This window comes from Lepisosteus oculatus, chromosome 6 (assembly GCF_040954835.1).
Source record: "Lepisosteus oculatus isolate fLepOcu1 chromosome 6, fLepOcu1.hap2, whole genome shotgun sequence".
Taxonomy (NCBI): domain Eukaryota; kingdom Metazoa; phylum Chordata; class Actinopteri; order Semionotiformes; family Lepisosteidae; genus Lepisosteus; species Lepisosteus oculatus.
In genome coordinates, this window is record NC_090701.1 from 38816270 (window position 1) to 38844100 (window position 27831).

The window sequence follows — 27831 nt, forward strand, 5'->3', positions numbered from 1 at the left end:
CTGGATAATACCCATCTGTATGTTGTACAGGCAATGGCATTTTTCCAGAGCTTTATTTAAGTCACTTTTATCAAGTTCAAGTTTGTCAAGTTCAGGTTTTGAGTCTCGGTGGCGACTTGTCAATCCTGAAGTCTGTATGTCACATACATGCATCAGCCAAAAGTTCAACAGAATTTTCAACTTGCCCTCAGCGTGCTTTATTTTCATAGCAATTTTATACTAATGGTCAATTATTTTTAATGTATTAATATTAATACTTCATTAATAATCAATTATTTTCAAATTAAGCAAATCATTAGTTTAAAACTTCAATGGAGGATATGATATACGTTAGAAAACTGTAGGAAACTAATTGAAATTGGCTGTCACATGTACAGTATGCAATATTTATCAGCTTCATTTGTAACTATTCTTTTTTAAACTCCAACATTATAACAGTTTTAAGTTTTATGTGTTTGAATTTATTTCACATGCTTTTCTAAATATTATTTTATTTAAACTGAATACGTACTGTACATTCTGTGATATGAATTAGTCAGATAATAGAAAGTAGGTATTAATTATTAATTACCTATATTTAGTAATTAGTTACTGTACCTGTCTTGAGTGAGAAGGGGTGAAAGTAATTACCAATATTTGTCATTGTTCAATTATACATTTGCTTAGATTCTTTCCTCTCAGTGTGTTGTTTATATTTGTTATTGTACGGTATATACAGTAAGTTGCGTTTGATGGGCTTGAGCTACTGCATTAGTAGTCAGTTAGAAAACAGAGTAACAGTGACTGGTCTGTGGTTCCTGATAATTGTGAGGACTAAGGGAGAATTTTTAGCAAATCACAAGTCCAGTTTTAAGTCAGTTTAGTGAAGTCTGAAGTTGTCACTGGATCTTTATTACACATTTCATCAGTAATAAAGTCTTACCGCATGAAAATGAGTGGTTCTCTTCACCACTGTCCATTTCCTCAATCCCTTATACAGCTTGGCAGTATTTGCAAAAAGTGATTGTGGTGACAATTCATTTTGAGTTTGTAAATCTGGTGTGCCTGCAGACCGCAGGAGTGCTGTGTGAGATACGGCTCATTTCTGAATTTGTGAGTAGGTCATTGCTCTTGAACTTCAGTAAGCACTAAAGCTGCCAAAGGTGCTTAGAATATTCATAGATTTTTGCCTTATAGAGTAGAGTAAGTTGACTTCCATGTAATAAATTAGTAAGAAGGGTGGAATTAAAAAAATCTGTAAGGTCCAAATGAGAAGCAGTGCAAAAAACCCCAAAAAAAGTCTCCAGAATGTCTAAAACAGTTGGATGCTGAACAATAGTGCCTCTGAAACCTAGGCATTCCTTGAATTTCCTCTTAACATTGTTACTAGGCTCAAGTTATTTCCATTGGAACAGGCCTGAATGGCACTGATCATGTTATAAAAATGACATCATCCCCTTGATACCTAGACAGTAGAATTCCCCTGCGGCAGAAGACCTGGGCTTTTGGCCTAGTGGAGTTGGCCTCTTTCTAGGGATTGGTGCTGTGTGTACTCTGAATTCACAAGTGACTGATCAAATCCCAAAGGAGGCCGAACACAGCTGCACCTGACACATCAGAAAACATATTTTAAACTACTCTCTACCCAAATAAACATCAGTATATTGATGGAATCTAACATTAACTATTGCCTTACCCTCTAAAACTAGCATTGCCCAAACATAGCCAGCTGTAAGGTTGGTTTCTATAATGACAAGGGTATGGTGTGCCTTTCTGCAGAATGGGAGCATATTTTGAAATAGCCAGCCTTTTCACAGGTTAGTGCATGTACTGTAGAACCTTAATTCACTTCACTTCAATTAAGTCTTTAACTAAGATGCAGTTGTAGACACGTTTGCCTGATAAGAGTTGTTAACTCTTAAGAGTTGTTTTCATTGTATTAACAAGCCACAGAATTTTGACTTTTGATTTTTTCTTATCTTTATTACCTTTATTATTGGGAAGCCCTAAAGCAATCATCCACAGGACCCAACTTAATATTAAACAAGAATCTCTAGCTTTACTAAGCAGCAACAACACCAACCCTAGTGGAAATGCTGGTAATTTTCTACACATAAATATTTAATATGCACAATAAAAGGCACATTAAGATTTCAAAAATAATTTACACTTTAGAGGCTCTTTATTTATTGTGAGCTCTCATAACAGAGAGTGTACATGATTTAATGACACAAGTGTTAATGCTGGGAGCTGTGTAATGAAGTTGAGTTATGTATTGTGTGCTTTGAGAGCAAAGTGGATGGAAGTGGAGCAGTAACACTGAAGAAGGAGCAATGCAGGCGAGACAATGAAGAGAACTGAATCTGCAATCTGTAGCTGTGTCGGAATTTGGCTTGTTTTATCCTCAGTGTTGTCTTTATCCACTTTCACTGTCACAAAACAGCATCTAACAGGAAGCTATTTGCACAGCTCTTAAGATATTTGTTGCACACAATAGTACTGTATATGTTAAGTATTCACAAGATGATGCAGATGGCTGACTTTTGGCCTCAGCCTTGTTTATCTGAATGTATTTTGCCCCTCTTTTACAGGAAAGTTCTGTTCTAGAGTTAAATTTTGTATGCTGTTCTGAGTGAATGTGTGTGAAAGTGTGGTTTTTATAAGCATTTTGAAACCTTAACTTTACTAGCTCTCCATACGAGCCTTTGCGTCATCAGTACTGCTGAAACTGCGTTAACAGAGCTCTGTAACTCTTCAGAGTTGAAACCCACTGTTGCAGTCAATTAAAGGATATTACATTGTTATCCTTTTAAAAGTCACTAACACTCGATAAGCTCTGGATCTCCATAGGAAATTAATTCCGGTTTTAACTGCAAGAAAAACAAATACCTTTTCTTTTTTGTTTGTTTTTCAAAACTCACTCCTCCTATGTTAGTGCTTGTGCTGGTTTTGGGGTTAAAGGATTAAGAAAGATTACATTGTGATTTAGTTACTGATAACAGGCTGTTTTTATACATTGAGAGGATTTCTCATAAATCCACTTGCAAGAACACATTATCAACTGAAATTAAGACAGGTAGCTTATGCTCATAAAGCATGTAATCTTTATTAGGCTTCTGTTGTAAAGAACACATAGTTTTGAGATTACATGCTCCTGTTGCTCAAATTCTTCTAATATTTCTTTGATTAAGCACATCTTACTGCTGTACAACTTCCTCTTTGTAAGTACATTGATGTTCCGTATGCACATGCATGGTTTGGCTGTAAACCTAATCTTTTACATATTGTTACATACTGACTAACATGCCTGTGTGTATTTCTCCACATTCGTGATTCAGATATGTTAAGTTTGTTTCAGTGTGCTCTAGCTTTATGAAATGAAAGCTGCTGAATTTTTTAAAACAGTATAATTATAAAAAAATAGCAATTTTATAAGTGAGATAATAAGTAGGAAAATGTTATATTACTGGTAATTTCCCATGTATTGCAAACTATCATTAACTCTGAGTTTTAACTTTGTTCACGACAAAACTCTGTGTGAAAGTGGTGAAAAATATTTTTGTAAAAGATATGTTGCTCTATGCTCCCCTTGTATTCTTTGCTCAAAATAAATGCCTCTTGCTTTTATTAATATGACAGTTTTGTTAACTTCGTCATAAGTTCCTCCCCACCAATAGCTGTCACATCATCCAGGTGGGGCTGCACATTGGTGGTGGTGGAGGGGAGTCCCCATTACCTGTAAAGCGCTTTGAGTGGAGTGTCCAGAAAAGTGCTCTATAAGTGTGAGCAATTATTATTATTGTTATTATTATTATGTGGTTTCCTTATCCTCCTTTTTACTCTTAACGAAAATTGTTTGCAGAGGCCACCTTCTGTTTTACTGTGCTTTAATCCTAAAGATTTAGTTTGCCGTTGAGAGCACTCATTAAGTAATGTCTATTACAGTAATTACAGTAATGTCTATTACGAAAATGAATGTGATATTTTATTCCCTTTTAATACTGTAAAAGATACATGATTAATATTTAAAGAGTTCAATTTGATATTGTATGGGACAATTGGAATAAATGAGATGTTTAAGGACACTGATAATAGTAATTTCACATTTTAATGTAGCGTTATTCTTATTCTGTCCCTCCCAAGGAGTGATCAGGGTGTTGTGTTTGTTTTCATTATTATTCCCCATGCCCATGACTCTGTTTTACCTTCCCCCCCTTAATCACTTTGGTTTCAAGTTTTGTGCGTTAGGACCTCATTGTTGTTTGAACAAGCTTTCACAGCAGCACAGACTGCAGAATGATGCCAAAATCATTTGATAATGAGGACAATCCTAAAATCAAAAAAGGCCAAAAATGGGGTGTATTTCCTTAATGTATTTGTTTAACAGGAACCTTACATTTCATTAGTTTTTACACTTTACATGATGTTTAGTAAACATTTCATACTGTGTAACATAACGACCAACTTTTTGTTTTTGTGGTCTTGTAGTGTCATCATACAGACTTATTTCTGTTCTCCGTGCTAGATTGCAGTAGATCATCCAGGAGGATGTTTCTTTGCAGTTCATAATATTTTGTCATTTTGTTGTTTGTATTGTTAATTTTATTTTTGCTTTTTTTTTTCCTTGAGCCTTTATTTGCTTTAATTCCGTGTTTTGCAGCCACATGCTTTATTTATTGATTGGCACACTCAATCGAAAAGTTGAAATAGTGCCTATTTCCGCTCTTTATGAGCCTGTGTGCTGCTATTAGCAAGGGCCAGACCCCTTGACCCTTCCATGTCCCAGATGAGGACTCATCGCTCTAATGAAAGAACAGCAGAAAGACTCCTGAGGTGCAGGGTGTTTGAACTTTGTTTCATTTTATGGAGTAGGATGCACTCGGATTACAGTTGCCAACTGTTCTAATTGTTTTTTGCTTATTTAAACGAATCTGTTATTCCTGGAAAAATATGCCATTCTGGTGTTTTTGTCTTTAATATTTGATGAAGGAAGTCACACCAGGAGACATGTTAATAATTCACAATACAATGTGTTGCCTGCTGTGTTTCAGCCATTGACATTTCGCATTGAATGCATGTGTTGCATGATATTGTAGGGAAATGAGATACTTTGCTTAAAGACTCTTAAATGAGTATTGATACACTATTTTGAGGATGAAATCCATTCACGGGATGCAGATTTGAATCACAGTTTGGGAGAGAAACCTCTGAATTAATATTTCAGTTTTTGTTGTGTTAGTAAATTAGGAATTGATGTTTTTATTTAAAACAGATGCAATAAATATTGTTCATTTATTTACCAATTTCCACGGTTGTGATGCTTTTCTTAGCATAATGGCTTATATAAAGCAGTGGTCCTGTGATGAAATGCAGCAATATCTGGGCCAGCACCTGGCAGCCACTTTGACAAATATAGTTATAGATTGGAAACTTGCAGACTGCAAGAGAAGGCGTTGAAAAGCGACAGCTATGCAGGATGTGACTGCTTTTACTGAATTCATGCTAATGACAGTTGCTAAAGTCATTCAAGGTCTCTCGAGTTTGTTTAATCCTATTTAGCAGGCTGCTAAAACTTCCGACTTACGACTTTTTAAGTCTTCAGTACAATAACAGCCTTTCTGCTGAGTGAATTGGTCTTCAGCTTGCGTTGATCAGCCAGCCCCTTGTTTTGCAAGAAAAGAGCTCTTCTCTGCATTGTTCCTACAATCCTGAACTAATAAAGTTTAGAAAATAAAAATATTTGTTTTTATTCCATTGATACAGTCTTGTCTTTTTTGAAGACTTTTTAGGTCTTGGCATTGAAAAGGTGACTAGCATTAGACTAATGGTGTTTCTTAGCACATAAAGTTTTAAAATTAGTTATGGCTTTAAGGAAAAGATTGTGCTACATTTGGTGTTTGACTCATAGATCAGTATTTTTTATTACATCTATTTATTCATGTAGAAATGTATTATACTTACCCTTCCTTTAATAGACTAATTTATTTACAGTTGATTTTAATGCTTTTTATTCCTAAGAATTATAATTAGGTAATATCTTATGAAGGTCCCATATCCATCAAAACATTAGGTCTATATGCCAGCTGTTTTCATCTTTGATAGACACTGAAATATTCTGAAAATATACAACTGTATTTGATAATATATATCATTGTAATGACTATAATGTTTTTGTAATCAATTTTATTAGTTTTACACACTAGTAAGTGTTCGAATTCGCCTTCTGATTACTGTGTTTAAACTGTGAATTGGTCAAGGTGCTCTATGTGAACTCAGATTATTGCTCTATGTGAACTGGAGAATAGTGAACAGTGTAGACAGTGGGCCTCTAGAAACAGTTTCAGATACACAATTCATTTTTCATTAATCCCTTGGGAAGTGCAGTGTCAAATTATCCTTTATTTTGTAACACTATTTTCAGCTGACAGCTGCTTTAATCTACTAGGTATATGTAAACTGTAAGAATCAAAATAACACTTTTCACATCAAAAGGTTCACTTATAGATTAATTAGTTCATTTTTAAGTCTGGATGATTGACTTTTGTAAATTTTGATCACCCGTTTTATTAATTTCTTACATCACACTAAATTAATTTTCGTATTTTTGTTACTGTACAGTACCATTAGTTTGTATCTACTCCTGTGTTGTTCTGAAAGTTTTCTTGAATTACTGTTAAAAAAATCATGCCCCCTTTTGGGTCTGTATGTTTATCTAGAAGAATGAAAATAGAACATGAAATGAAGAACTCTAGTCCACAGAATGTCTTTGCAACTGAGACTGCCAAAATAAGACAATCTGCTTTCATTATCTGTCAGCGTTACAAGAATATCCTGACTCTGTATGTCAGTCAGATGTGAGTACCTGTTTGTTTGACAGGTAAATTGTGGCATCCAAAGTTATTTCAGGAGAACAGATACACTTCGTTGTTTATGTCGGTAAAGAAAATGTTTTCTTTATCCAGTAGAAATGTCATATGCATGACAAGCATTTTGCAAATCTGTATGAGTTCCAAAGATAAATCATTTACATGAGGCAGTGCCAGTCCACATGGTTAAGTGAGGTCAGGAACTGTGTGTCAGTTTACAAGCAATTTGAATTACTTCTGATTTTAATTCATATGAATTTAATGTGAACTTTTGCACTGTACCACAGTCCCTTCTTTGCTCATACACATGGCTACAATACATACAGTATGTAGTACATTCACTCCTGTACCTGTAGTATACATCAGAATGCTAAAGAGAAGTAATGCATGTCAATTGTTGTTGCTGTACAGGCATTTCAATCTGCTAAAGGCAGCAGTGGTCACCTTGAGATTGTTGTGATGAGGATGTGTCAAGATGAAAATGGAAACTGTTCCCCCTGGGATTAATTTAAGAGTTATCCATTGACTAATACGCAGTCACCTTGAGAATCAAGAATTTACCTAAAACAGGAATGTATTGCGACATTTAAAAATCAAGGTTTGATTTTTCTATTGGTTGTTATTCTGCATGTAGGGGCCTGTCAAGGTTAAACCTTTTAAGATAAACTGTCCAGCACTCATTTTATGTGCATATTGATAGCTGAAAGAGAGAAGCATACTTCTGTGAAACTTCGGCAGATTAAGCTAATCTTGACAAACAGCGGGTGGGCAATTTGTAATACACAAGCTATCACCTTTAAATTATGTTGTAAAAGGGGAGGCTTTAAATGTTCAATCAAATGTTCAATGAATATATTCTATAGTTATTAGCAAGCCCTTTAATCCAACGTAGCAGAAAAGCAGACAGGATTAATTAAATATTAATCAAAGTCCGAAGTAGACTGGGGCTTCTGCTCCATTAACCTAGAAAACACTGCAGACAGATGCGCACATTTTTTGTTTTCCACCTTCACCCAACATGGGATGTCATGGTAATTTATGTACAAGATCAGGCTTTTAGTGTCTTTCCCTGATGGCTCCACTTAGGCAGAATGGTGCCACAAAGCATTATGCTCATCTTCTCCAATATGGCAGACCCTAATATTATGTGACACATGTTGTAGCTCGGCAAAGTCATAAATGGTGGCATTTATTAATCATTTTTTTAACGGAAGTATCCATTTGTATGCATAGATAAAACTTCAGATAGTTTTTTTTTACCCAGAACTATTGGCTCCTAATCCAAGTCTGAACACATATTGCAAGAGCTCAGAATCAATTATCTATAACAGCCGCCTGCAACACTTTTTTTCCGTCTCGGCTAGAGCTGAAGAGAAATGTCAATTTAGAAGCAGAAGAAAAGGAGAGCGGGAACGAACATATTCCTTCTTAAATGAAACAGCTGTGCTAACAAATTCTGCCTTGCTTCCTAATTTTTCTCACTTGTTCTATAATTTGTGCTTGCAAGCTGACAGACCCTCGGTAAAAAAAAGAAAGGAAAGTTCATTGTGCAATTTATGTCACACTTACAATAGAACAGCTTTTCTCCCTTTGTGTGAAGCACTGCTATAGGAAGGGAAGTGGTATGTATGTGTGTGTTCTCGAACAGCCTGGAAGGTGACACAGGCCATTCTTCTTTCATTATTATTTCAAGTTTTTATTCCCGACAAGAGTCCTCAATGAGTCCCCCAAGGGACATTTTTATTCTTTCCAACAATTGGCCATAATGTCTTTCAGAGCTCAGGCAGCAGATGAACTGCTGCAGTGAAGAGCAGGCTTTAAAACATGCTCATGCCTTTCTAATCAAGCCAGTGAGCTCGAGTGTCATAGCGTACATGATTTGGAATAGCAGCAGCTGATGCTACGTTTGCAGGGACTCAGCTATAATTTGCTCACCATGATGCAGGAAGAATGGACACCCCACCAATGCACTTACTGTGCGCTTAGAGACCAGCAAGTACAGGTCACACCGTATGCCACTTCAAAGAGAGCTGCATTGTGTGATAACACACTATATACCATGGCATAAACTGTGTGGCTGTAAATCAGTCAAAACAGACTTGAATGAAGTCACCCTATACAAATCCTGTGCATTATCACCTAATATGTTAGCTGCAGGTGTCACTCATGTTATGCAAGGTTTCCTCTTCTTGCGGGTTTTGCTTTGATTTTGTGCATTACTATCGGTCTTGAAATAAATGCCGTTTCTGAATGGCAGCTGACACGGGCTAACGAAAGATAAAAAAAGCTGTACTTTTGTCTTTTCAAGAAGTGGCATCAGTCATTGTTGTTATGCAGTATATTCTATAAGATTATCTATAGTAATACGTTATGGAATCAGTGTTCCATATTTAACCCTTTTAGTACACGGAACTGTATTGTCTTCCTCCTTGACTATTGTGAAATAATTGTTCACCTAATTTCCAATAATTTGCTGCAGTAAAGTACAAGTTACCATTTCTATCTTCTTTACTCAGCTGTTCAGTGCTAAGATGGCATTTGTAAGATGAATTGTGATTATAATTGCACTAAATTGAATATTATTTTGTAAACATTATTATTTTGTAACACATTCATCTGACTTGGCTATATCATGATGAGAGAGTGTGATATTAATTTTTGCATTTATCTTTATTAGGCTCAAAACAGCATCTACAAATCGTGTGAAATTTCATTCATCAGAAGAAAAGTGCCCACCTCTTGCCTTTTCAAAAGTAGAAAACTCCTATGAAAATGAAAGATACTGTATGGCATTAGTTTCAGAAATACATGGCATCTCTATGGAACCAGATGTAAAATGCTTACATCAGCAAAGTGCAGACAGTAGTTCTGTTACTCTGAGAGGAGCACCAAGTCTTACCTTCTTTTTAGGTTATTGGAACCTGGTCTTTCCAAATTAGTGAGCAATTCTTAGAAATGGACACTGATCCATATCAGCTTGAATGGGACACAAGAGATCTGGACCATTTTTACTGCATTGTCTGTCCCTGACCCTTGCCTGCTGTATGACCTTCTCTTGCAGCACTCAATGTTACCCCCTTTCCCTGCTGCTCCCTTATGATTAAATTGCTGTTTATTGGCAGCGTGGGGAATGGTTATAGGTTTTGTGGGAATCCTGTCACTTTGATCCATACACTCTGAATACTGCAGGGATAGTTACGCCTAGTTTCATCAAACCTGGACCCACCTACTAATTTACAGCCAACATCTGCTCTTGATCTGAAAGGAAACCATTTTATTGGCAAATGCTGCTACGCTGTTTATGATGGCCACACAGAAATAAACATCTGGAAGCTGGCAGAACGTTCTCTCCACTGACTGTTCCTTCTTAGAGACACTGTACTAGAAATTGATCTGAGGCATAGGGAGAATTAGATTGCAGTGGCTGTTCCTTTATTGTCTAAACAGTAATGCATGTATCATATAACAATATCTTCATCCATCTGTGGATGTCTGGCAGAAAGCAAATCCAGTACGTTAAGCAGCAAAACATGAGTTAAAATAACATATGCGTTCAGATAGACACCACGTTGCTTTTCTGACCCTGGTTGTCTGCTGATGTGATTCATACTGAAATCAGAAGGTATAATCTTCCATAATAGCCTTCTGTGTTAGTGGAAATTGCCTTGAGCTGGCAAAGTAAGCAACCAAACAATTTTACTGAGCTCCAGTCTGCCAAGCAGCTTGTAAACACTGACCTTTTAACACAGGTATAAAGACTAAAACTGAGTGAAACTCATTGTATGTAAAGGATGAAATCATTCAGATTTTAAAAGCTATGATGTGCATGTTTTGTTTATACAGCCCATTTTAGTTTGTTACTACCTGCGTGTTCTGTAAATTCTGTTAAAGGAGATGCAAACCCTTAAGGCTATGATGATTTGTACTGTATTAAAATCAGTAATGATGTGGTGTTAGTCACTTTACCGAATAACACATGACTCAGAGGTTGCATTGAATTAAAAAAGTAAACAGGTAGCTTTCTATTTTTTATTCTCTTGTTAATTGTGCTCATGTCATGTTTCCTCCTTCTGTTGTTCAGGATAGTCCAGTACATTTATTCTCATTATTAAAATGCTGTGTTGACATTTCTGTCTGATGACAGCACAAAGTATTGACAAGTTCTTGGTCATATTTTATACAAAGGAAATTATTGACCTAGTTATATAGGATAAATAACCATAACTCCTGGTGAAGTGTGATGTAATCTGCTGAATTATTGACTATAGTATTAAGTGTTTAAAAAATGTTACATGGAGTTTTGATGCACAATATTTTCAGATTATTTGTGAAAACATTGGTACTTGCGATGTACAGTAAATGAAGTGAAGGACTCTGGCAGTGAAATCTATCAGTTTCAAACAGCAGAGGAGCAAAACAATGAAACCAACAGAGCAGTTAGCTGCGGTCTAGCAAACATGGTCAGATGGTACAGCTGTCTTGCAATACTGTGACACGTTTATTTTTATTAGTCCCTTCTACGCATGTATTACTGTATTCAAATGCATTGTAGACCGCCTTGAGATTAATTAATATAAATATAACCACTTTTTACTGTCTCACGGGCTCTGTCCAAGCTCATTTTCATACTGACGATGTGTTCTCATTCTTTGTTTCCATTTAATCTGATGAGGTGGTAGGTAGCCACTTTCTTTGAGTAGTAAATTAATATTGGAAACCAAAGCAAATCCAAACTGTCAGCGCCTCATTCAAGATACTAGGTTTGGCTGCTGTTTTGAACTGCTGGGACCCACCTGTTCTTCAACACTGTGCAGCCTGCCGTGGTCTATTAGATTGTTGTCTGTAATAGTACTTGGGCCTGTAGGGTTATACTGTATAAAGTATTTAAAACTTTTGTTTAATGCATGTGGTAATGTTTGTTAGGGATACATCACTCACTAGATGTAACCATATCACTTAAGTATGAGAGGTCTAATTTTGATTAATCATACACTCAAGAATAAAAGGATGTAAAAACCCTTTGGAAGGCAGTGTAAGTTTAAAATTGAAAGGAATGAAAGTATATTATCCTCTCTAGAATTGCCAGTGGGGAAAAAATGCATTGTTACAGAATGTATCACTAAGTCTGGACCTGTTTGAAAATTGCTGATCTTACAAGCAAACAGTTTAGGAGTGATTTGTCACACAGAGAGCTTGAACTTATTTGTGTCTGTTTCTGAAAAGCATTTAAAAGCATTTAAATTCCATGTGCGCTCCTGTGCGAAGCTTCTACAAATAGACTAGGGGCAGGGCACGTCAGCACCAGGCTAATGTGTAATCACACATTACAGGAGCTAATCGCAAAATTAATTTTCCTTGCAGATGTGTTTTAATAGGTTCCTGATTTATTTTTCCCCCTTCACAGTCTTAACTGCTTGTGTATGAAATCTAGCTGAAGGCATTTTCTTCAGTTCTTAGTAACTCGCATTTCTCTGGAATCCATAGAGATGTGCGTGTTAAGATATTTTTTGTCCCCGTGAAGCTGTCCAATAGGCTATTTGAGAGCTCTTTACGTGGACATGAACAGTAATGTGCGATGCCTTTTTTCATAGTAATTTATCCACAGTACAGAAATCAGGGTATCAGCTATAACATGATTAGTTAGCTTGCTCCATATTTCCTCAGCCCCTGCTCTCCACTTTCACTCGTGTCCTCTAGTTCATGTTTCACTGTTTGGGTTGAAGAATTACACTTGGTCGGGCTTTGTCTATGCCTTTGAGGATTTCAAAAACTTGGATCAGGTCCCCTTTTTTCTTCAGTTCCCTCAGCCTCTCAGTGTGCGATGTTCCTTTAAGACCCATAACCTATCTAGATCTACTTCTGGATTTGTTCCAAGGCAGCAATGTCTTTTTTCTACATTTCTTCTGTGTACGTTGTACATTTTAACGCACTGTCCCATCCCCTTGTTTAAGATTTATCCTATTAACAGGATGTCATTATACTTTGCCTTCTCGTTGCTCCTTTACATTGTCTAGTTAATATAAATGATGTGTCATTATAAACACAGATCTTTCTGTAGTTGCCTCTCTGAAAGCAGTGTTCCCGTTTTGTATGTATGCTTCCTATGTTTCCTACCTGCATGTATCACTCTGCACTTGTTTGTATTAAATTTCATCTGCCAGCTGTTTGCCCAGTCTTTTATTGCAAAGTATTTTGTTGCTCAGGATAACATAAACAGAATTTTAGACAAAATATCACTAATGTGCTGTTTATGGACATAGAGTAATCTCTATATGATGTCTCGTTTTTACTTTTACTTATTTTTAAAAATAAAAGTCAATTTATCTGTGTAAAGTTTTTATGTTGAATTATAGTGTGCATATTGTGGTTAATGTTTAGAAGTGGTAAACTGGACTGAAAAGTGCCTGTAATGTATAATAATGTTAAATGACATTTACTTTGTAAAATAATACCAATAATGATAGTGTACAACATGAAATAACTATTTTTGCTGTGACTGTGATATATGTTAACTTTTATAAGATGTCTGTCATTATTTCTTAAGACTGTAGCTCTAGGATTATGAGCAATCTGTGTCAACCTGTTGAAATGTATACTATTGGCACTGTTACTAAATAAGCAGGCCAAAATTACATATTGATTGTATAAGTGCTCTATTTATTAAAGAAATCCAAAAACAGTTCAGTAACTGCAGCCAGCATTAAGCTATTTTGATGTCAAATTTTAATTTAGAACTTACTTTGCAGTAACTGGTCATGTAGATCCTAGATTAAGAATGGCTGTATGGCAATGTAGCGATAGAATTTAATTTCTTTCAAAGTAAGATTACACTTGAGTTCAGCACCTGTGCACTGTTGGTACTGAGTGTCTTCTACATAGACGTCTGTATGTTAGGAAAAAAGAAAGTACTTGTAACATCATCATGATGTGTCTTCTCAGAAAGTGTATTAAAATCAATTTCCCTTCGGGATCAATAAAGTCTTATCTATCTATCTAAAATGATAACCTTATGTAATGTACTACTGTCAACTCTAAGGCATATATATAGCTTACATGTATCTATTTATAGTTTCAATCCTAGAGGTGAAAATGGGTTAGTAACACTTCTTCCCATGCCCAAAGAGTACGGACTAAAATGTATGCATTTGCAACACAGTGGTAGACAGAGAAATCTTCTAAGGGGAAGAATAAATATTAGATATAAATCCATGAAAGAGCAGGACTGTTTCTATGAAAACACTTTAAAGTTTATGACAAATGCTTGTTACCCAGATTGAATAACATCCCCTGGAGCAGTTGGTGCTTTTAAGTACTCTATCTTAATTTACAGGGGCCTTTATTAGCCTATTATTTATTGGGATGTTGTGCTATAATCAAAAGTTGGTGACACGCCTCTTCTCATCAAGGTGATAAAAGGAGATGTTTATTAGCAGATGGACATTTATTGATTACAATTGATGAGATTCATTGAAGTCCTTCAATGAGATCATCATGCAAATGTATTTCTGACAGCACTATATTATACGGCTGGGAACTACAGCCTTAAGATCTCCCCATGTTTGCTGTAAGGTAATTTATGTGTGTAGCTTTGGATATTTCTTTTCATGACGTTATTGTTGGCATCTTTAAATATCATGTTAGACAAATTTTGGCACTGATGATTTTGCATTTTTGGTTGTTCCCCTTAGATGAGAGATGATTTCAGCTTTTCTTCAAAGGACCTAGATTTTTGTATTTGAAAGACTTGTGTCTTATGTGCCACTCTGTTATGTGAAATTGAAGATCCCAAAACCCATTAATTCTAAGCAGGCTTTGGAGCTACGAAAGCTGTGGCAATGTTTGTTGAAAACAGTGCAGATCCAGGAGTTCATTTATCCTGTTTAGCTTTTCATTTTCAAAATAAGAAGAACCTAGTCAGCTCAGGAAGGTGAGTCATAGAGGTGGACATTGGTAAAAGTGTAAGAAATTGTGGTCTGCTTGAGTCATCTAGACATTGCTGGATGTCTGACCTGCTGTTTGTAAAAATGCACCCAGCAAGGCACTTTTAATCTTCTGAGTTAATAAAAGTCATGAATCTGATTGAAAAAGAGACACTGTCTTCGCCCGCTATTGGCTAGGGTTATCGGGATGCTGCTGTGTAAACTCAGGTGAAAGCTGATTTTTTTTTTTTAGTTTAGAACACATCATTCTCTTATGAATCAAGTTTAATATGTGTTTGATTTGACTTTTCGTTTTTCCCCCCCTTGATGAAAGATGCCTTTCTACAAGTGTGTGTTGTAAAGTGGCTTGTTTTCGGCTCATACTAACACTTTTAAAGGTGTTAGGAGCTAGTTTTCATCATTTCTTTGCTTCACATCTTTTCATTTCGTTGCCTTTCTTCACTGAGGCATTCTAATTTGCAAGTAGATGTGTCAGTGGTGGGATGAGCAGACAGCATAAATATATACAAGTTAAACTTAGGCGCATACTTTGTCTTTCCCTTCTGCAGCAACAGGGTGGCTCCTAGCAACCATGACCGGATACAGAGACTCCGGCACGAGTTCCAGCAGGCCAAACAGGAGGATGACCCAGATGACCGCAGGCGCACCTACAGCTTTGAGCAGCCTTGGGTGAGTGTCTAGATTCCTTGCAAGTGCCGGGTCAGCAGGCCACAGGACTTTGACTAACTCCACTACAGCCACACCCTCCCCCCCCCCCGGCCTCAGACGTTAACCGTAAACCCCCGCATGAAATATGGCAGCATGGAGTCTGTATCCTTCTGATGTTTTAACCCATAACCTCTCACATCTGCGTTTGCGGGCCATCACACACTCATGCCATCAGGTGTTGTTACCATCCATCTGTCAGTCACTTGGTTGACGTCCGTTTTTTGTCGGAAAGGACTGAGCACACTTCCCATCAGCCCCAGACTAATCTGGGGCTTCTGCAGTTATCTCTGGCCAAGGACGTCCAGCAACCAGGCCATGTCATACCATAAACAGTGGTATTCTGTTTTTTGTCCAAACTGAGATGTTCTGCGTTCCAAAAAACTTCTGGGGATACTCATTATGGGACTACCAAATCTATCTTTTAACTTAAAAAGTTCCTTTCTGGAAATGGAGCTGTGTATGTTTTCACTCTTTTTCTTTTTGAAATCAAATAATTTGGGGATCTTGTTTGTCAGTAATAATTTGAAAATCTTTCAAGAAAATGTTTCAAATTGTTTGTCTCTCTCAATTTTGTGATTCTGAATTTCTGAATGGTGTTTTGGGGCACTTTGTCTTCCCATTTGTATGTGCTTTTGTGTGTTGTATACGTTTTTAATGCTTTGGGTGTTCATGTTGAAAACAATATATGTCCCCATAAGAATGTATGTTTTTTATAATGGGGAAAATAACAAAAAGAACATCAAACCCATGAAACCTATTTTTATTTTATTTTTTTACAATTTATTGGTTGTTAATGTTTTCAAATGTACTTTTCTCCAATGTATGGAAAAAAACAGAATAATCTGGAACGCTGGAGTGCCTTTTACAGAATCAGTTTTTTTTTCTACTGTAGGTTGTTTTCAGTTTAATTTTCCATTTAAGGGTCATTTATTTTTGCAGTGTTACATACAATAAATACACAGTAGATGGGATACAGAAAATGTAAATGGATAAATTGTGTGTGAAACATCTACATTTTTCTTGATTGCCTCCTTTAAACTGGCACATTTTAAAATTACTGTACCATTTGAGTTTTTGTATTGTTAGAAACAAAATAAAATAAAATTGGTGAGTTTAAAAGTTTTATTTATTCAGTGTTACTACCTAACATTTTGTGTCCATTAATAGGAAAGGTTCATTGTCTTAATCATTATTCTTCTCTTATACGTTGTCATACCTCTGCCTTTTCTTTAAGACAAAATGACATCTTGCATGCTGCATAAACTAACAGAGGTGAATGGTCTAACACTTATGTCTCTTTCCTATGCAACAGCTTGAGACAGACATCAAGGCCTGTCCGGTGCTTCCTTTATAGAGTATGAAATGCATTTTAAGGATGACATCCTAATTATCTTATGAAATTAAGCTATTTCCTAAATTATGGGTCACAAATCTGATGCTCTTTTGTGAAATTTTATAAATTTGTTCCTATTCCCCCTTATCTTTGTGCAATTTAAAGGTAATGAAATGGTAATTTTAGCTTGTGTAGGATACAAAAAATGAAATAGTCCCAAAGCTTATTAAAAAACAACAGTGATGTCTGAAGTAAGGACTGTGTGCAGAGCTGATTAGATAATCTAAATCATTGTCAGTCTTTTGACTCCCATTAGCCAAACACTACAAAACAGTAATTTTTGTAAACAGTGCCCAAATTGAAAGTAAAAATGACTGATACTTATATACATGCCTTTCAGGGGTTGTTGGCACTCTTTATAGAATGCTTTTGTGAAGGTAAATTAATATCATTGCTTATTTAGTGGCTTTCTCTTCTTATTTTAATTGTTTTCATTTGTTTTTGTTTTTGACTTGATAAAATCTCTTTATTTGTACATCATGGAACTGGCAGGATTTGTTTATACCATTTAATTGGCATCTCTCTGTCTTGTTGAACTTTTAGGGCCACACTAGAGAGTCATACTCACCAATCTGTAAAGTCTGACTTGCATTATGTATACCTGTCTGAATCTCAGTAGATCAGTCATCTGAAGGATATTAATATTATGTATAATATGTACCAAGAGAAGGTACATGTGTACTGTAATTGACTTTACAGAAAATGTTACAGATTAAAATCATTACCGAAGAACATATAAGTTTAATTGAACGAATTAATTTATCTAGATAAGATTGTCTTGTAAAATAAATACACAATATACTGTATTTATACAATTTCCCACTCCAATATAGTAGCTTTTGAGGTTATTCATTACAATTATAAAATTATGTATTAACATATGAAGCTTACTTGCTCCTTTTATCTTGGAATAACTTTAATGTTTTTTTTATTTCCATAACATTTTAAAATATATACAGCTTTCAATTTTTGCAACTGCACAGTAGCTACAACACCATAACATGAAGTATCAAGGATTCATTCTTTTAATTGGGCTAAGACTCAGCTTTTTGGCACTAACAACTTCAAACTCAACCCTATCCAAAACCTATTTCCAAAAGGTTTGTAACACTGTTTCATAGAGTTCAAAAGTTGCGCACTTGATACATCATTTTGTGGTGTCAGACCTCCATTCCGGTGTCCTGTTTTGAAGACTAGGGAGTCACCAAAGACAGCAACTTTTTTGAAGATGTGATGTAGAGTACATATTCAATCTCTGCATTGTAATTGGTGTGTGTCATTAGGTTCGGTGACATACATTTTAACCAGTGTTGTTTAAGTGGTCTGTTGAGATATGCAGGAGCTTATTATTAATAGTTAATACTTTATTTTTGTTGCTGATATAAAAAAAATAGTTTTCTTGATTTCATTCAAGATTACCTGATTTATGACTTCCATTACATCCGGTATTCTTTCTGAAAATAGGGAGGTAAAAACTGTTATAAATGAAAACCAAATGTACAATGAATTTAGGTGTATCTGTTCTTGCTTTTCAGAACCCTGAGGGTAAATAGCAAGGGTTTTTATGTCCGATCTACAATATAAAAACTCTCGTTTCTTTGGATGACCTCCTTCCTGTTAGAAACACATGCCAATTTATAGATTGTTTTTTTTAAATTGATTTTCTTAGCTTTAGTTTCCCACATGTTGATATCAGAGATAAATTACAGGTTCGAGACCGTACTACAGTTGCAAATATTTGTGGTTAACTAATAAAGAATCATTTCAAATAATTCAATTTCATTTCTAAAGTACGTCTGATTATGACTAGTAAACCTGTGGGATATTCTACTGCTATTTGATCACATACATTGTCCAGGCTGGGTTGCAGCTCAGGTTATGGAATGCGCGTTTCAGTTGCTTATATTATATATGAAATTAAATTATACCATGTTCGGACTCTCTCAGCTTGAAATATCTCTTCTCAACACCCTCCTTAAACCAGATGGTTTGAAATGTCATTCCATGACATGCACATTTTTAAAACTGATCGGAGACAACATTGAGAAACCCTTGGATTTACAATTTTTTTTCTTTGTGTTTTAAACATTTATATATTTCCAGGACCTTACAGGTTACAAAGGAGTTGTCTTACAGAAAGTTTACTTTGTAAATGACTTGTGTGTGGCACGTGAAGTCTAAGGTAATCGAGTGTAAAGTGTAAATTCTTAGGCAGGATTCAAATACTGAGGTCAGGTTCACTTGTACTATGTTACTGGACTGTGGTACTCTGGTACTAGACTGTGGTACTATGGTACTAGTGGTACTATGGTGGGGCGGAGCGGTGGCTCTGTGGCTAAGGATCTGCGCCTGTGACCGGAAGGTTGCTGGTTCAAATCCCGCGGCCGGCAGAGGAATCCTACTCCGTTGGGCCCCTGAGCAAGGCCCTTAACCCCAACTGCTCCAGGGGCGCCGTACAATGGCAGACCCTGCGCTCTGACCCCAAGCTTCTCTCCCTGTCTCTGTGTCTGTGTCTCCCTGGAGAAAAAAAGCTGGGGTATGCGAAAAGACACATTCCTAATGCAAGAAATTGTATAGGGCTAATAAAGAAACATTATTATTATTATTATTATTATTATTATTATTATTATTATTATTATTATTATTAACATTATTACTAGACTGTGTATGCCAGTCACAGAAGCCCCCACTCTTAAATGATTCAAGCACACAGTACAGTGTGAACATAGTGGAAATTCTTCCAGTTCCACATGCAGGGTTGTTCCTTTTCTGAAAGGAAAAGGAATTCTGGAACCCTACTTCTTTGGTTGCACAGTACCCTGCCTTATGCCTGTTGCTTGTTAGGATAGGCTCCGGCTCCCCTGCGACCCTGTATTAGATAAACCGGTTAGAAAATGGCTGGGTGGATGGAAGAGATGTACTGTGGTGCTGCTAAAAAAGCCTGTTAAGTGAAACCTCTTGGACAGAGACATTTTAAGTGTGAACTGCGTTTTCATTTTTGGTTTCGTGTGGAATTATCCTAGTACTCATCCTCTGGCTCAGAGGAGATTCAACAAAGTAGAGCCATGCTTGGTCTCATTTGTTTTGAAGTTGTTATATCAAATTTGTTTGTGTTTTCAATGCAACTAAATCCATTCGGAACATCTTGTATCTTTCAAACGTTGTGGGCCACACCGAGAACTGTTATGCAAGGCATTGCCAAAAGCAAAGACCCCCAGAATCATTAGATGTAAGAATAGAATATATTGGAGGCATCGCATTTCCACAAATCACGAGAAGAATTATTACTAACACACCTTTTGTTTGAGCTCAATTTTTGTAAACACTCTAGTACATTAATATTATGCAGAGAAATGTATACCATATGCCCGTGCACACTAAAGAAAGAATGTGGGGAATAAGCTACATATGCAAACATTGCCTGAATCATTACTCCAACCTTGACCCTGCTTTGATATTGTAGGTCAAGCGAGTCTTGTCTATTATCTTTACCATGGCCAGGTCACTTTGTTATGTTGAAGTCTGGAGCTGCTTCCACATGTTTTCACAGCCTCTAATTCTTTTTTTATAGCTGCAAATAATTTTCATAATTACACTTTATTGTGTCCTATGCTGTTTACACAGGTGTTTGTGTTTCTTTTATTATCCATCCCCCCCCCTTGACTGTTTGAGAAATTGAGAAGAGAGAAAACACAGATTGCTATAATTTTTGTGTTTCTTTTGTAATGTATGCACCCAGGACTTGGCTTTTGACAAGCGGTAATCTTTTTGAACTAATTGACTTGGGAGGAGTTGCAATCCATCAGAGTTCCCCTCATAATTCCATTACCCAGGCTGATTATTTCATGTAGGGCCTGCTTGTCATCTGTCATGACTCGGATGACATGGCGTCACTCATCCTGCAGAACTGACAAGCTGCTATAGGAAGAGAAGTGAAATTAATACTTTATATAATTTCAGGATAATGTTTTAAAAAGCATACAAATTTCTCTGTTGTTTGGGAAGCACTGCTCATTATCTTCAAATAAAGTCATGCCATTTTTAAATGAAAGTAAAATTAAAATGTGTTTTCACACCATGTGAGAAAGTCATTTTACTATGAGACAGCATTGCTTTTTTTGGAGTGGGGTGTGATGTGGGCATGGTATTGCAGCTGTAAGGTTAGATTTAATCATTTTCAAAACTTTGTAAAATTTCAAGATCAGATTAACTTAAAACTGTGGTGCGGAACTTTCAGGTCTTTCATCTCCCTGTTAAATCCGAGACATGCAGGGCAACCTGCTCTGTAATCTGCTTTGTGTAATCTTTTTGCACTTCAAGTGTAATCTAATGAAGCAGTATTTGTTATAGGAAATTTACTTCTTGTAAAATCTCAAAAGATGACCTTGCAGTTGTCCATTTTTGTCTTTCTGACTATGAGTATCTTAGGCATTGTGTACCGACGATAAAGCCTGAAAAGAAAAAATAGCATTGAACACAGAAGGAAATCTCCATGTGACCTAAAGTAGGAGAATAAAGTGGAAAGACTATACAATCTTAATTCCTTGCTTAAAGAAAGAGGGAGGAGCTTTTTCCCATTTCCTTCAAACATATTACTCTATTTCCATAGCAACTAAGACATGCCAATCAGTCACAGTAGATCTTCCATCTCGATCGTTTTTAATGCAGATTTTTCAGTGGTAGTTAGGAGAAATTGACAACTTAATGAATTTAGACACCTTACATGCAGGAAATGCAGTGATTAAATCTGCCCAGGATGGCGCTATGGTTAATAGTGTTATTGAAGGGGAATTAAATTACCTGTATTTATGACTGCAAAAGTTACAATTGCAACTGAAGTAACGAGTACATAAAAAATCCCCAATCTGTACTGATAGCATTTTTGTTGCTGTTTTAGTTAGTTCAACAGTGTACATTATTAATAGTATTTATTAAAGCCAGTGGAATATTACAGCCATTCACTTAAAATGTTGATTTATTCTGTGCTTTTTATTAATTGGACACAAAGATTCCAGCAACCATCAGAGTTAAAAGAGTAGAAACAGGGCTTGTGTTTTTGCTATGTTCTATATTTCCATTGACTATACTGTACATAGCTAAAAACTAGAAAATTAGATAATTTTGTCTCATCCTTCCTTTTTCATGGAATCCCCACAATACAGTGTGTATGTTCTATAAATAAGATAAACACTTCTTTGAGCAGTTTATTATAAAATGGAATATGTTTCATCAAACTTGCAAATAAAGCCTCAATGGGGAATCTTAGAAGACCTTACAAAGACCACCAATGAACACTAGATTACTGCCTTCAGCTTTCTTCCCCCCTGGACCACAATTTCCCAACCCTTTCTCCTCCCTATGGTGACAGAGAGCAGCGGGGGGGCCATCTTTGGGATGAGAAGTTAATTTGAGTTCCTGGTTATTCAGTTGTTAAGGATTCCACAGAATCAGCCGTGAGAGTGGAAGTCTAACTCTGCCTTCCGGGTTGAATCCCGCTTTGGGCTTGTTCACTCTGGCCAACCTAAAACTTTCTCTTAATTCAGCTGGTGAAGTAATTTCTCACTTCACTTGATCTGTGCTGCTGTGGGTTTGCAGCCATGTCACCCAGGTGGCTGCTGCACTTCACTGCTTTATGAAATTGATTGCTTCCTCTGTATACGAAGTTCTTTGGGATCCTTTGAGATGAAAAGCAGAACAGTATGTAAATATGAGGCATTGCTATAATTAACTCTGTAAATAATAGCACCAGATATTGTGTTGTTTGTTTACTTATTGCGCTGTGGAGATAAATGTTCGGTAATTACAGAATATATCGGAGACAAGTTGCTTATGGCTGTATATAATGTAGACCTCTCACTGAAAAATAAACCTCTCATCATGCACACAGCATAAGAAGTACTGTACGTGGTCTACCTTTGAAGTCAACAACAATAATAATTGGAAATTCAGTATATAGTGCTACATTTTAGCCATTGCATTTATTTCTCTAAGCATGGAGAACATAATCAAAGACTGCTCTCTAGTTTTCTGGGGTAAGTAACCACCAGCATGCTGTTCCTGGGTCTTCATAATGTCGAATAACCATGCCCATGTCTGTATCTCCTGTTCCAGCCCAATTCCAACTCATATGCACAGTCGGGGCGGCACTCGGTGTCCGTTGAGGTCCAGATGCAGAGGCAGCGTCAGGACGAAAGGGAGAGCTTCCAGCAAGCCCAGAGACAGTACAGCTCACTCCCACGGTAAGACCATCCTCTCGCGGCTCCAAACCTTGACGACATCGGCTTGCCGAGCGCTCCTCTGTCGGAACACTTTGTGGTGCAGTCCTCACGCACCCTGGTGAAAATCAAATAATAATTTGTATGTTTTTTTACCTACAAGGCTTTTTGTTTAATTCTGAAACATCATGAATTTTAGAAACCAGAGCCCCTCTTCTCCCTCACAGGCTGTTTTATACACAATTTTCCTAAACGGTTGTACTGTACTCAGCAGGCACTGAAATCTCAACCATACAGAATGGAATGGAAGTCACAACAAAACAGACAGTAGTGGCTCTGTAGTTTTAAGTATGGAGATGTATCCCCCCCTTATGTTACAGAAGTAGAGAGAGTTGTCGTACAGTTTCTCAGTATTTATTAGTATGTCATAAATGACACACTGACTTAAATGGAAGAAATACTTGAACATTATAATCAGACAAAGCAACCAGAAAATGGCTCTGCTGTGCCTGGTAACCCTACTGTGTTCTGGGCTTCCGTAAAACATTTTACCATGGAGTTAATTGTATGTGGGTTAGGGGAACACATCCCATTTTTGAGACTTTTTATAGCAAGTATCTGGTATTAACACAAGGAAAAGACCTTGTTTGTCCTATGGTCCTCATGTTTGTCCTATGGTCATGTTCATGTTAAAAACACAAGTTCATCAGAAACCCTTTTTATCTTGAAAAAAGAACCTTTTTATCTTTTAACATTTTTAAATTGAACAGTGGACAAAATAATAAAACAAGTTATTTTCAACTTTCAACAAGTTCAGGATTGTTTCTGGGAGAGTGCATTGATCACTTTAAAATATCCCCATATCTCTGCTTTGCAAGTCCTAGTTTTTACTTCAAACGCAGCAAAATCATGCATGGATATTATGTGGAGAAACATGGAGCGTTATGACATGTATTTGTCATGAAGTAATTAAATTTAATGAATGTTTCAAGAGAAATGCAGTAGTCACTGATTCCTCAGGAAGTAGATGAGTTTAGTGTCTTTCAACCTTTGTCTGCTTTGCTGCAGCCTTAATTTTAAACTTTAGCTTCTTAAATATACCAATGAAAAAAGAAATGCAACACCTCCTCCTCCATACTGTGGCCCTCCCGTGTCCGTGGAACAGACGGAAGAGTGACTCATCCATGAAGAGGACCTGATGCCACTGCCGATGAGTCCATTGCAGCCTCTGTCTGGCCCAAGCCAGTCGGAGTGATGTCTAGGAGGTGTGAGCAGAGGGCCTCTGACAGGTTGCCTTGATCTAAGGCCAGCAGCATGGAGCCTCACTGTCATGTCACTGATGTGGGCGTTGTGTCTGCCGGCAGTTTCAGCAGCAATACGGGTGGCAGATCTGAAACGATCTCTCAGATGGACCAGTCTTATGTGTCGGTTCTGCTCTGGTGTGGTCACTCGAGGGCGACCGGGTCTTGGACTGTCATCTGTCCTCCCGGTCTGCTGAAACCTTCTCTGCAGTCGGGACACAGTGGAGAGGCTTACTCCATAGTGTCTGGCAATGCTTCTGGTGACATTCCAGGCATTATGGAATGCAGAGTGTGGCCTTTTTCTTGCAGTGACTTAAGCTTTGAATTAAGGCCTTTTTCAAGGTGACCTGATCAGGCATTGTTCCACCCAGACCTTGTTGGGTAAAAGTGCACCTAACGAGCTTTTGTGTGATTGGCAAGTTGCAACGCCTCACTGGACAAGCTGTATTGCTTGTCAGAGGACTTAAAACAAATTTATACCTTTTTGTGAAAGTACATAAGCTATAACTATAGTATTCTCATTCCAGAAAATTTTGCGTTTCTTTTTTCATCAGTATACTGTAAATAGGAATGCTATTGAAATTAGTACAAACCTTGCACTTAAAGGTAAAAACATGTTACTTTATAAAGAAGAAAGAATATTTATACTCTTTATGCTATATGGTATTCTTGTAGTGTCTAGGGTTTAAGAAACATTTCTCTGTTGCTTCTGGCACATCCCTCCAAATCGTAATACAGAATAGCTGAATAAATATCAGCTTTCAAAGGGAAATTAATCTTGACAAATGTGATCCTGAAGGCCTTGGGTTTGGTGTTCAGTGTTGCCTTGGATAAGACTTTCTGGGTGTTGTCAATAAGACTTTTAGATCTTAAGTCTTGAGGCAAATTCAGATATCAGCTATTCCATTAACAGCTATCTTGTAGGTGCATTTCTATCAAGAAACGTCTCTAATCTTCAGCAGCTGCAAATCAGCAAGCAATATCATGCTTATATTCAGCCTTCTTTTTGCAGCTTTACATACATAAAAAATCTCATTATCAGTGAAGCCATTTTGGACAGTTTTGGGACTTTAGAAGTATTGCAAAAATGCAAAAAATACAAATTGCATTTATCTTTTGAATGAATTATTTATTATTATTGCACAAAAGCTTGTGTTAAATGGTGGTTTCCTTACTGTTTTCTTAACGTGGATAATATATTTTATTTATAAGCGCTTTTCATTGTTCTCAAGAGTGTAAACAGAAATAACAAAAAATCAGAAGTAAACAAATTGACCAAATTGAGACAAAATAAAAAATTAAGCAAAAAGCTTAATAAAGCTTAACCTATGACACAGATGCATAATCACTAATTCCAGAAGTGAATTCCACAGTTATGGAGCTTCACAAGAAGATCTGATTCTTTTTGTGTAAGATCAAGATCTACTTCCCTTTCTCTAATTAAAAAAACCTAAATCAGCACATCTCGAATTAAGTGTTTTGTACTATACCAAGTCCTTAAAGTAACCTGGAGCTGTACAATTCAGTGTCTTGTATTCAAATTTGAAATCCGCTCTAAATTTCAAGGGAAGTCTTTGCAGTTTACACAGCACAGTTACAATATCATCTGCTGATGCAGAGCAATTTTAGTTAACACATTCTGAAGTCTCTTTACAGGCTCAAGGCCTGATAGTCAGATAGTCAGAGCTGATGTCCTTAACTTGGCAGCATTACGCAGATGGGAAACAATACCCTTATACTGTAATGCTTCTAGTATGAGCACTGAATGTGACAACATAAGGTGAAAAAAACAGACATCACCAACTGTAGCAGTTGTTAGGTGCCAATAAACATATCCTCAGTCCTATCACATCTTGGCTGAATGAAGTTCTGTTGCATCCATATCTCAGTATCAGTCAGGCAGCTGTAGAGTGCATGAACCACACCATACAGTATCTGATTTAGTTTGCAAGAAAGACTGAGTATCATCAACATATTGGTGAAATCCAAGTCCATGATGGTACTGTAAATCTGTTGAAGACACAGCATCCTTTCATTATCAGAAAGCTGCTTATTCCTATTTATTCCTATTATTCTTCGTATTTATTCCTGATTAAGGTCTCAACCCAGGATCTAACCCAGACGTATTGGTTGCAGGGCAGGACTACAGGACTGCTCTGTTGGTCTATCACAGACCACATGCACATGCAGTTTAGTGATATCAGTTACCTCAGCCAGCATAGCTTTGATGGTGGGAGGAAACTGGAGCATCCAGTGAAAACTCACATGAACATGGAGAGAATGCGCAGACTCCACAAAGAAAGCTCCCCTCTTCATAATTGAGGCCAGGAGGACGACCATACTAAGAGGCAACACACACGTGCTAAACAGTAAAAGTTACAGCACGGTACCTGTGCAGGGAACACCCTGCATAACTGGGATAACATCAGATTTCACACAACACAGAGTACCACATTGGCTCCTGTTGGTCGATGGATAACTGATCATCCTGTGTGATAGAAATTAATATTTTTTATTCTTTTCAGTGAGCAAATAGTCTAGCTCAGTGGTTCTCAAACTGTGGTACGCGTAGCTGTAGTGCTGATACTTCAGTGGACACAAGAGATACTCTGTAATTCTATACCACTCTATAGGAATGCGTGCTACGGACGCAAGTGACCAATTGTATTTAAAAAAGCTGCTGTATCTCCAGCAAATAGGGAGAAAGGAGAATGTGCGTGATTTTGGAACAATGCCAATGTTGTAAACACAGGAATGCATAGAAATGCGTGCTACGAACGCAGGTGATCTTGTGAGCACAGGAAAGAGTGAAAAATAACAGAAAAATATTTAAGAACTGTTCTAAGTTAATTTGAGAAAAATACACCGAGCGTCTCTGTGTTTCTCTCCCATGCGCATGAAATAAATACTTAAACACTGAAATAAAAACGGAAACGTGGAAAAATGCAAGCTTGCGGATTGCTAAAGCAGGTAAGCCCCACACTATTATGTGTGGAGAAAAAGCTGCTGAACAGCTCGACCTGCTGCCCCCCCCGAAAGACACAGTCATTCACAGAATTATTGAAATGAAGGATTATATCAAAAGTACGCTGACAGCGCGCGTTAAGATGAGCAGATGTTTTTCACTGCAATTAGATGAGTCTGTAGTCGATTTGGCCAGTTTGCTCGTTTACGTTAGATACGAGTTTGAGGGTACGTCCCGTGAGGACTTTCTGTTCTGTAAGCTGCTACCAACAGGAACGACAGGAGAGCACGTATTTCAGCTTCTGAATGAATTTATCGAAGAGAATGGCATCAACTGGATAAAATGTGTCGGAGTTTGTACAGACGGTGCTAGAGTAATGACAAGCCGACACAGCGGTGTAGTTGCACGAATTAGAGAGGTTGCTCCAGAAATGTATGGTTTCATTGCAACATCCACCGCGAGAC

The 27831-nt window shown here is 37.0% G+C and overlaps 1 protein-coding gene and 1 long non-coding RNA gene across 6 annotated transcripts in view; one reads left to right on the top strand and one right to left on the bottom strand.

Annotated features, from left to right (window-relative positions):
* pard3aa (par-3 family cell polarity regulator alpha, a) overlaps positions 1–27831 on the top strand; it is a 428925-nt gene that overhangs the window by 394588 nt on the left and 6506 nt on the right. For all 5 annotated transcript variants that reach the window (XM_015338942.2, XM_006642876.3, XM_015338940.2 and 2 more), the window contains 2 exons: positions 15334–15454; positions 22998–23125. In XM_015338942.2, the coding sequence (XP_015194428.2) occupies positions 15334–15454; positions 22998–23125 (249 nt within the window). The remainder of the gene's footprint in view (positions 1–15333; positions 15455–22997; positions 23126–27831) is intronic.
* The window catches only part of LOC138239421 (uncharacterized), a 70522-nt gene continuing 65536 nt past the window's right edge, over positions 22846–27831 (bottom strand). Inside the window, exon 2 of the long non-coding RNA XR_011189898.1 lies at positions 22846–23219. This is a non-coding gene — a long non-coding RNA (uncharacterized lncRNA). The remainder of the gene's footprint in view (positions 23220–27831) is intronic.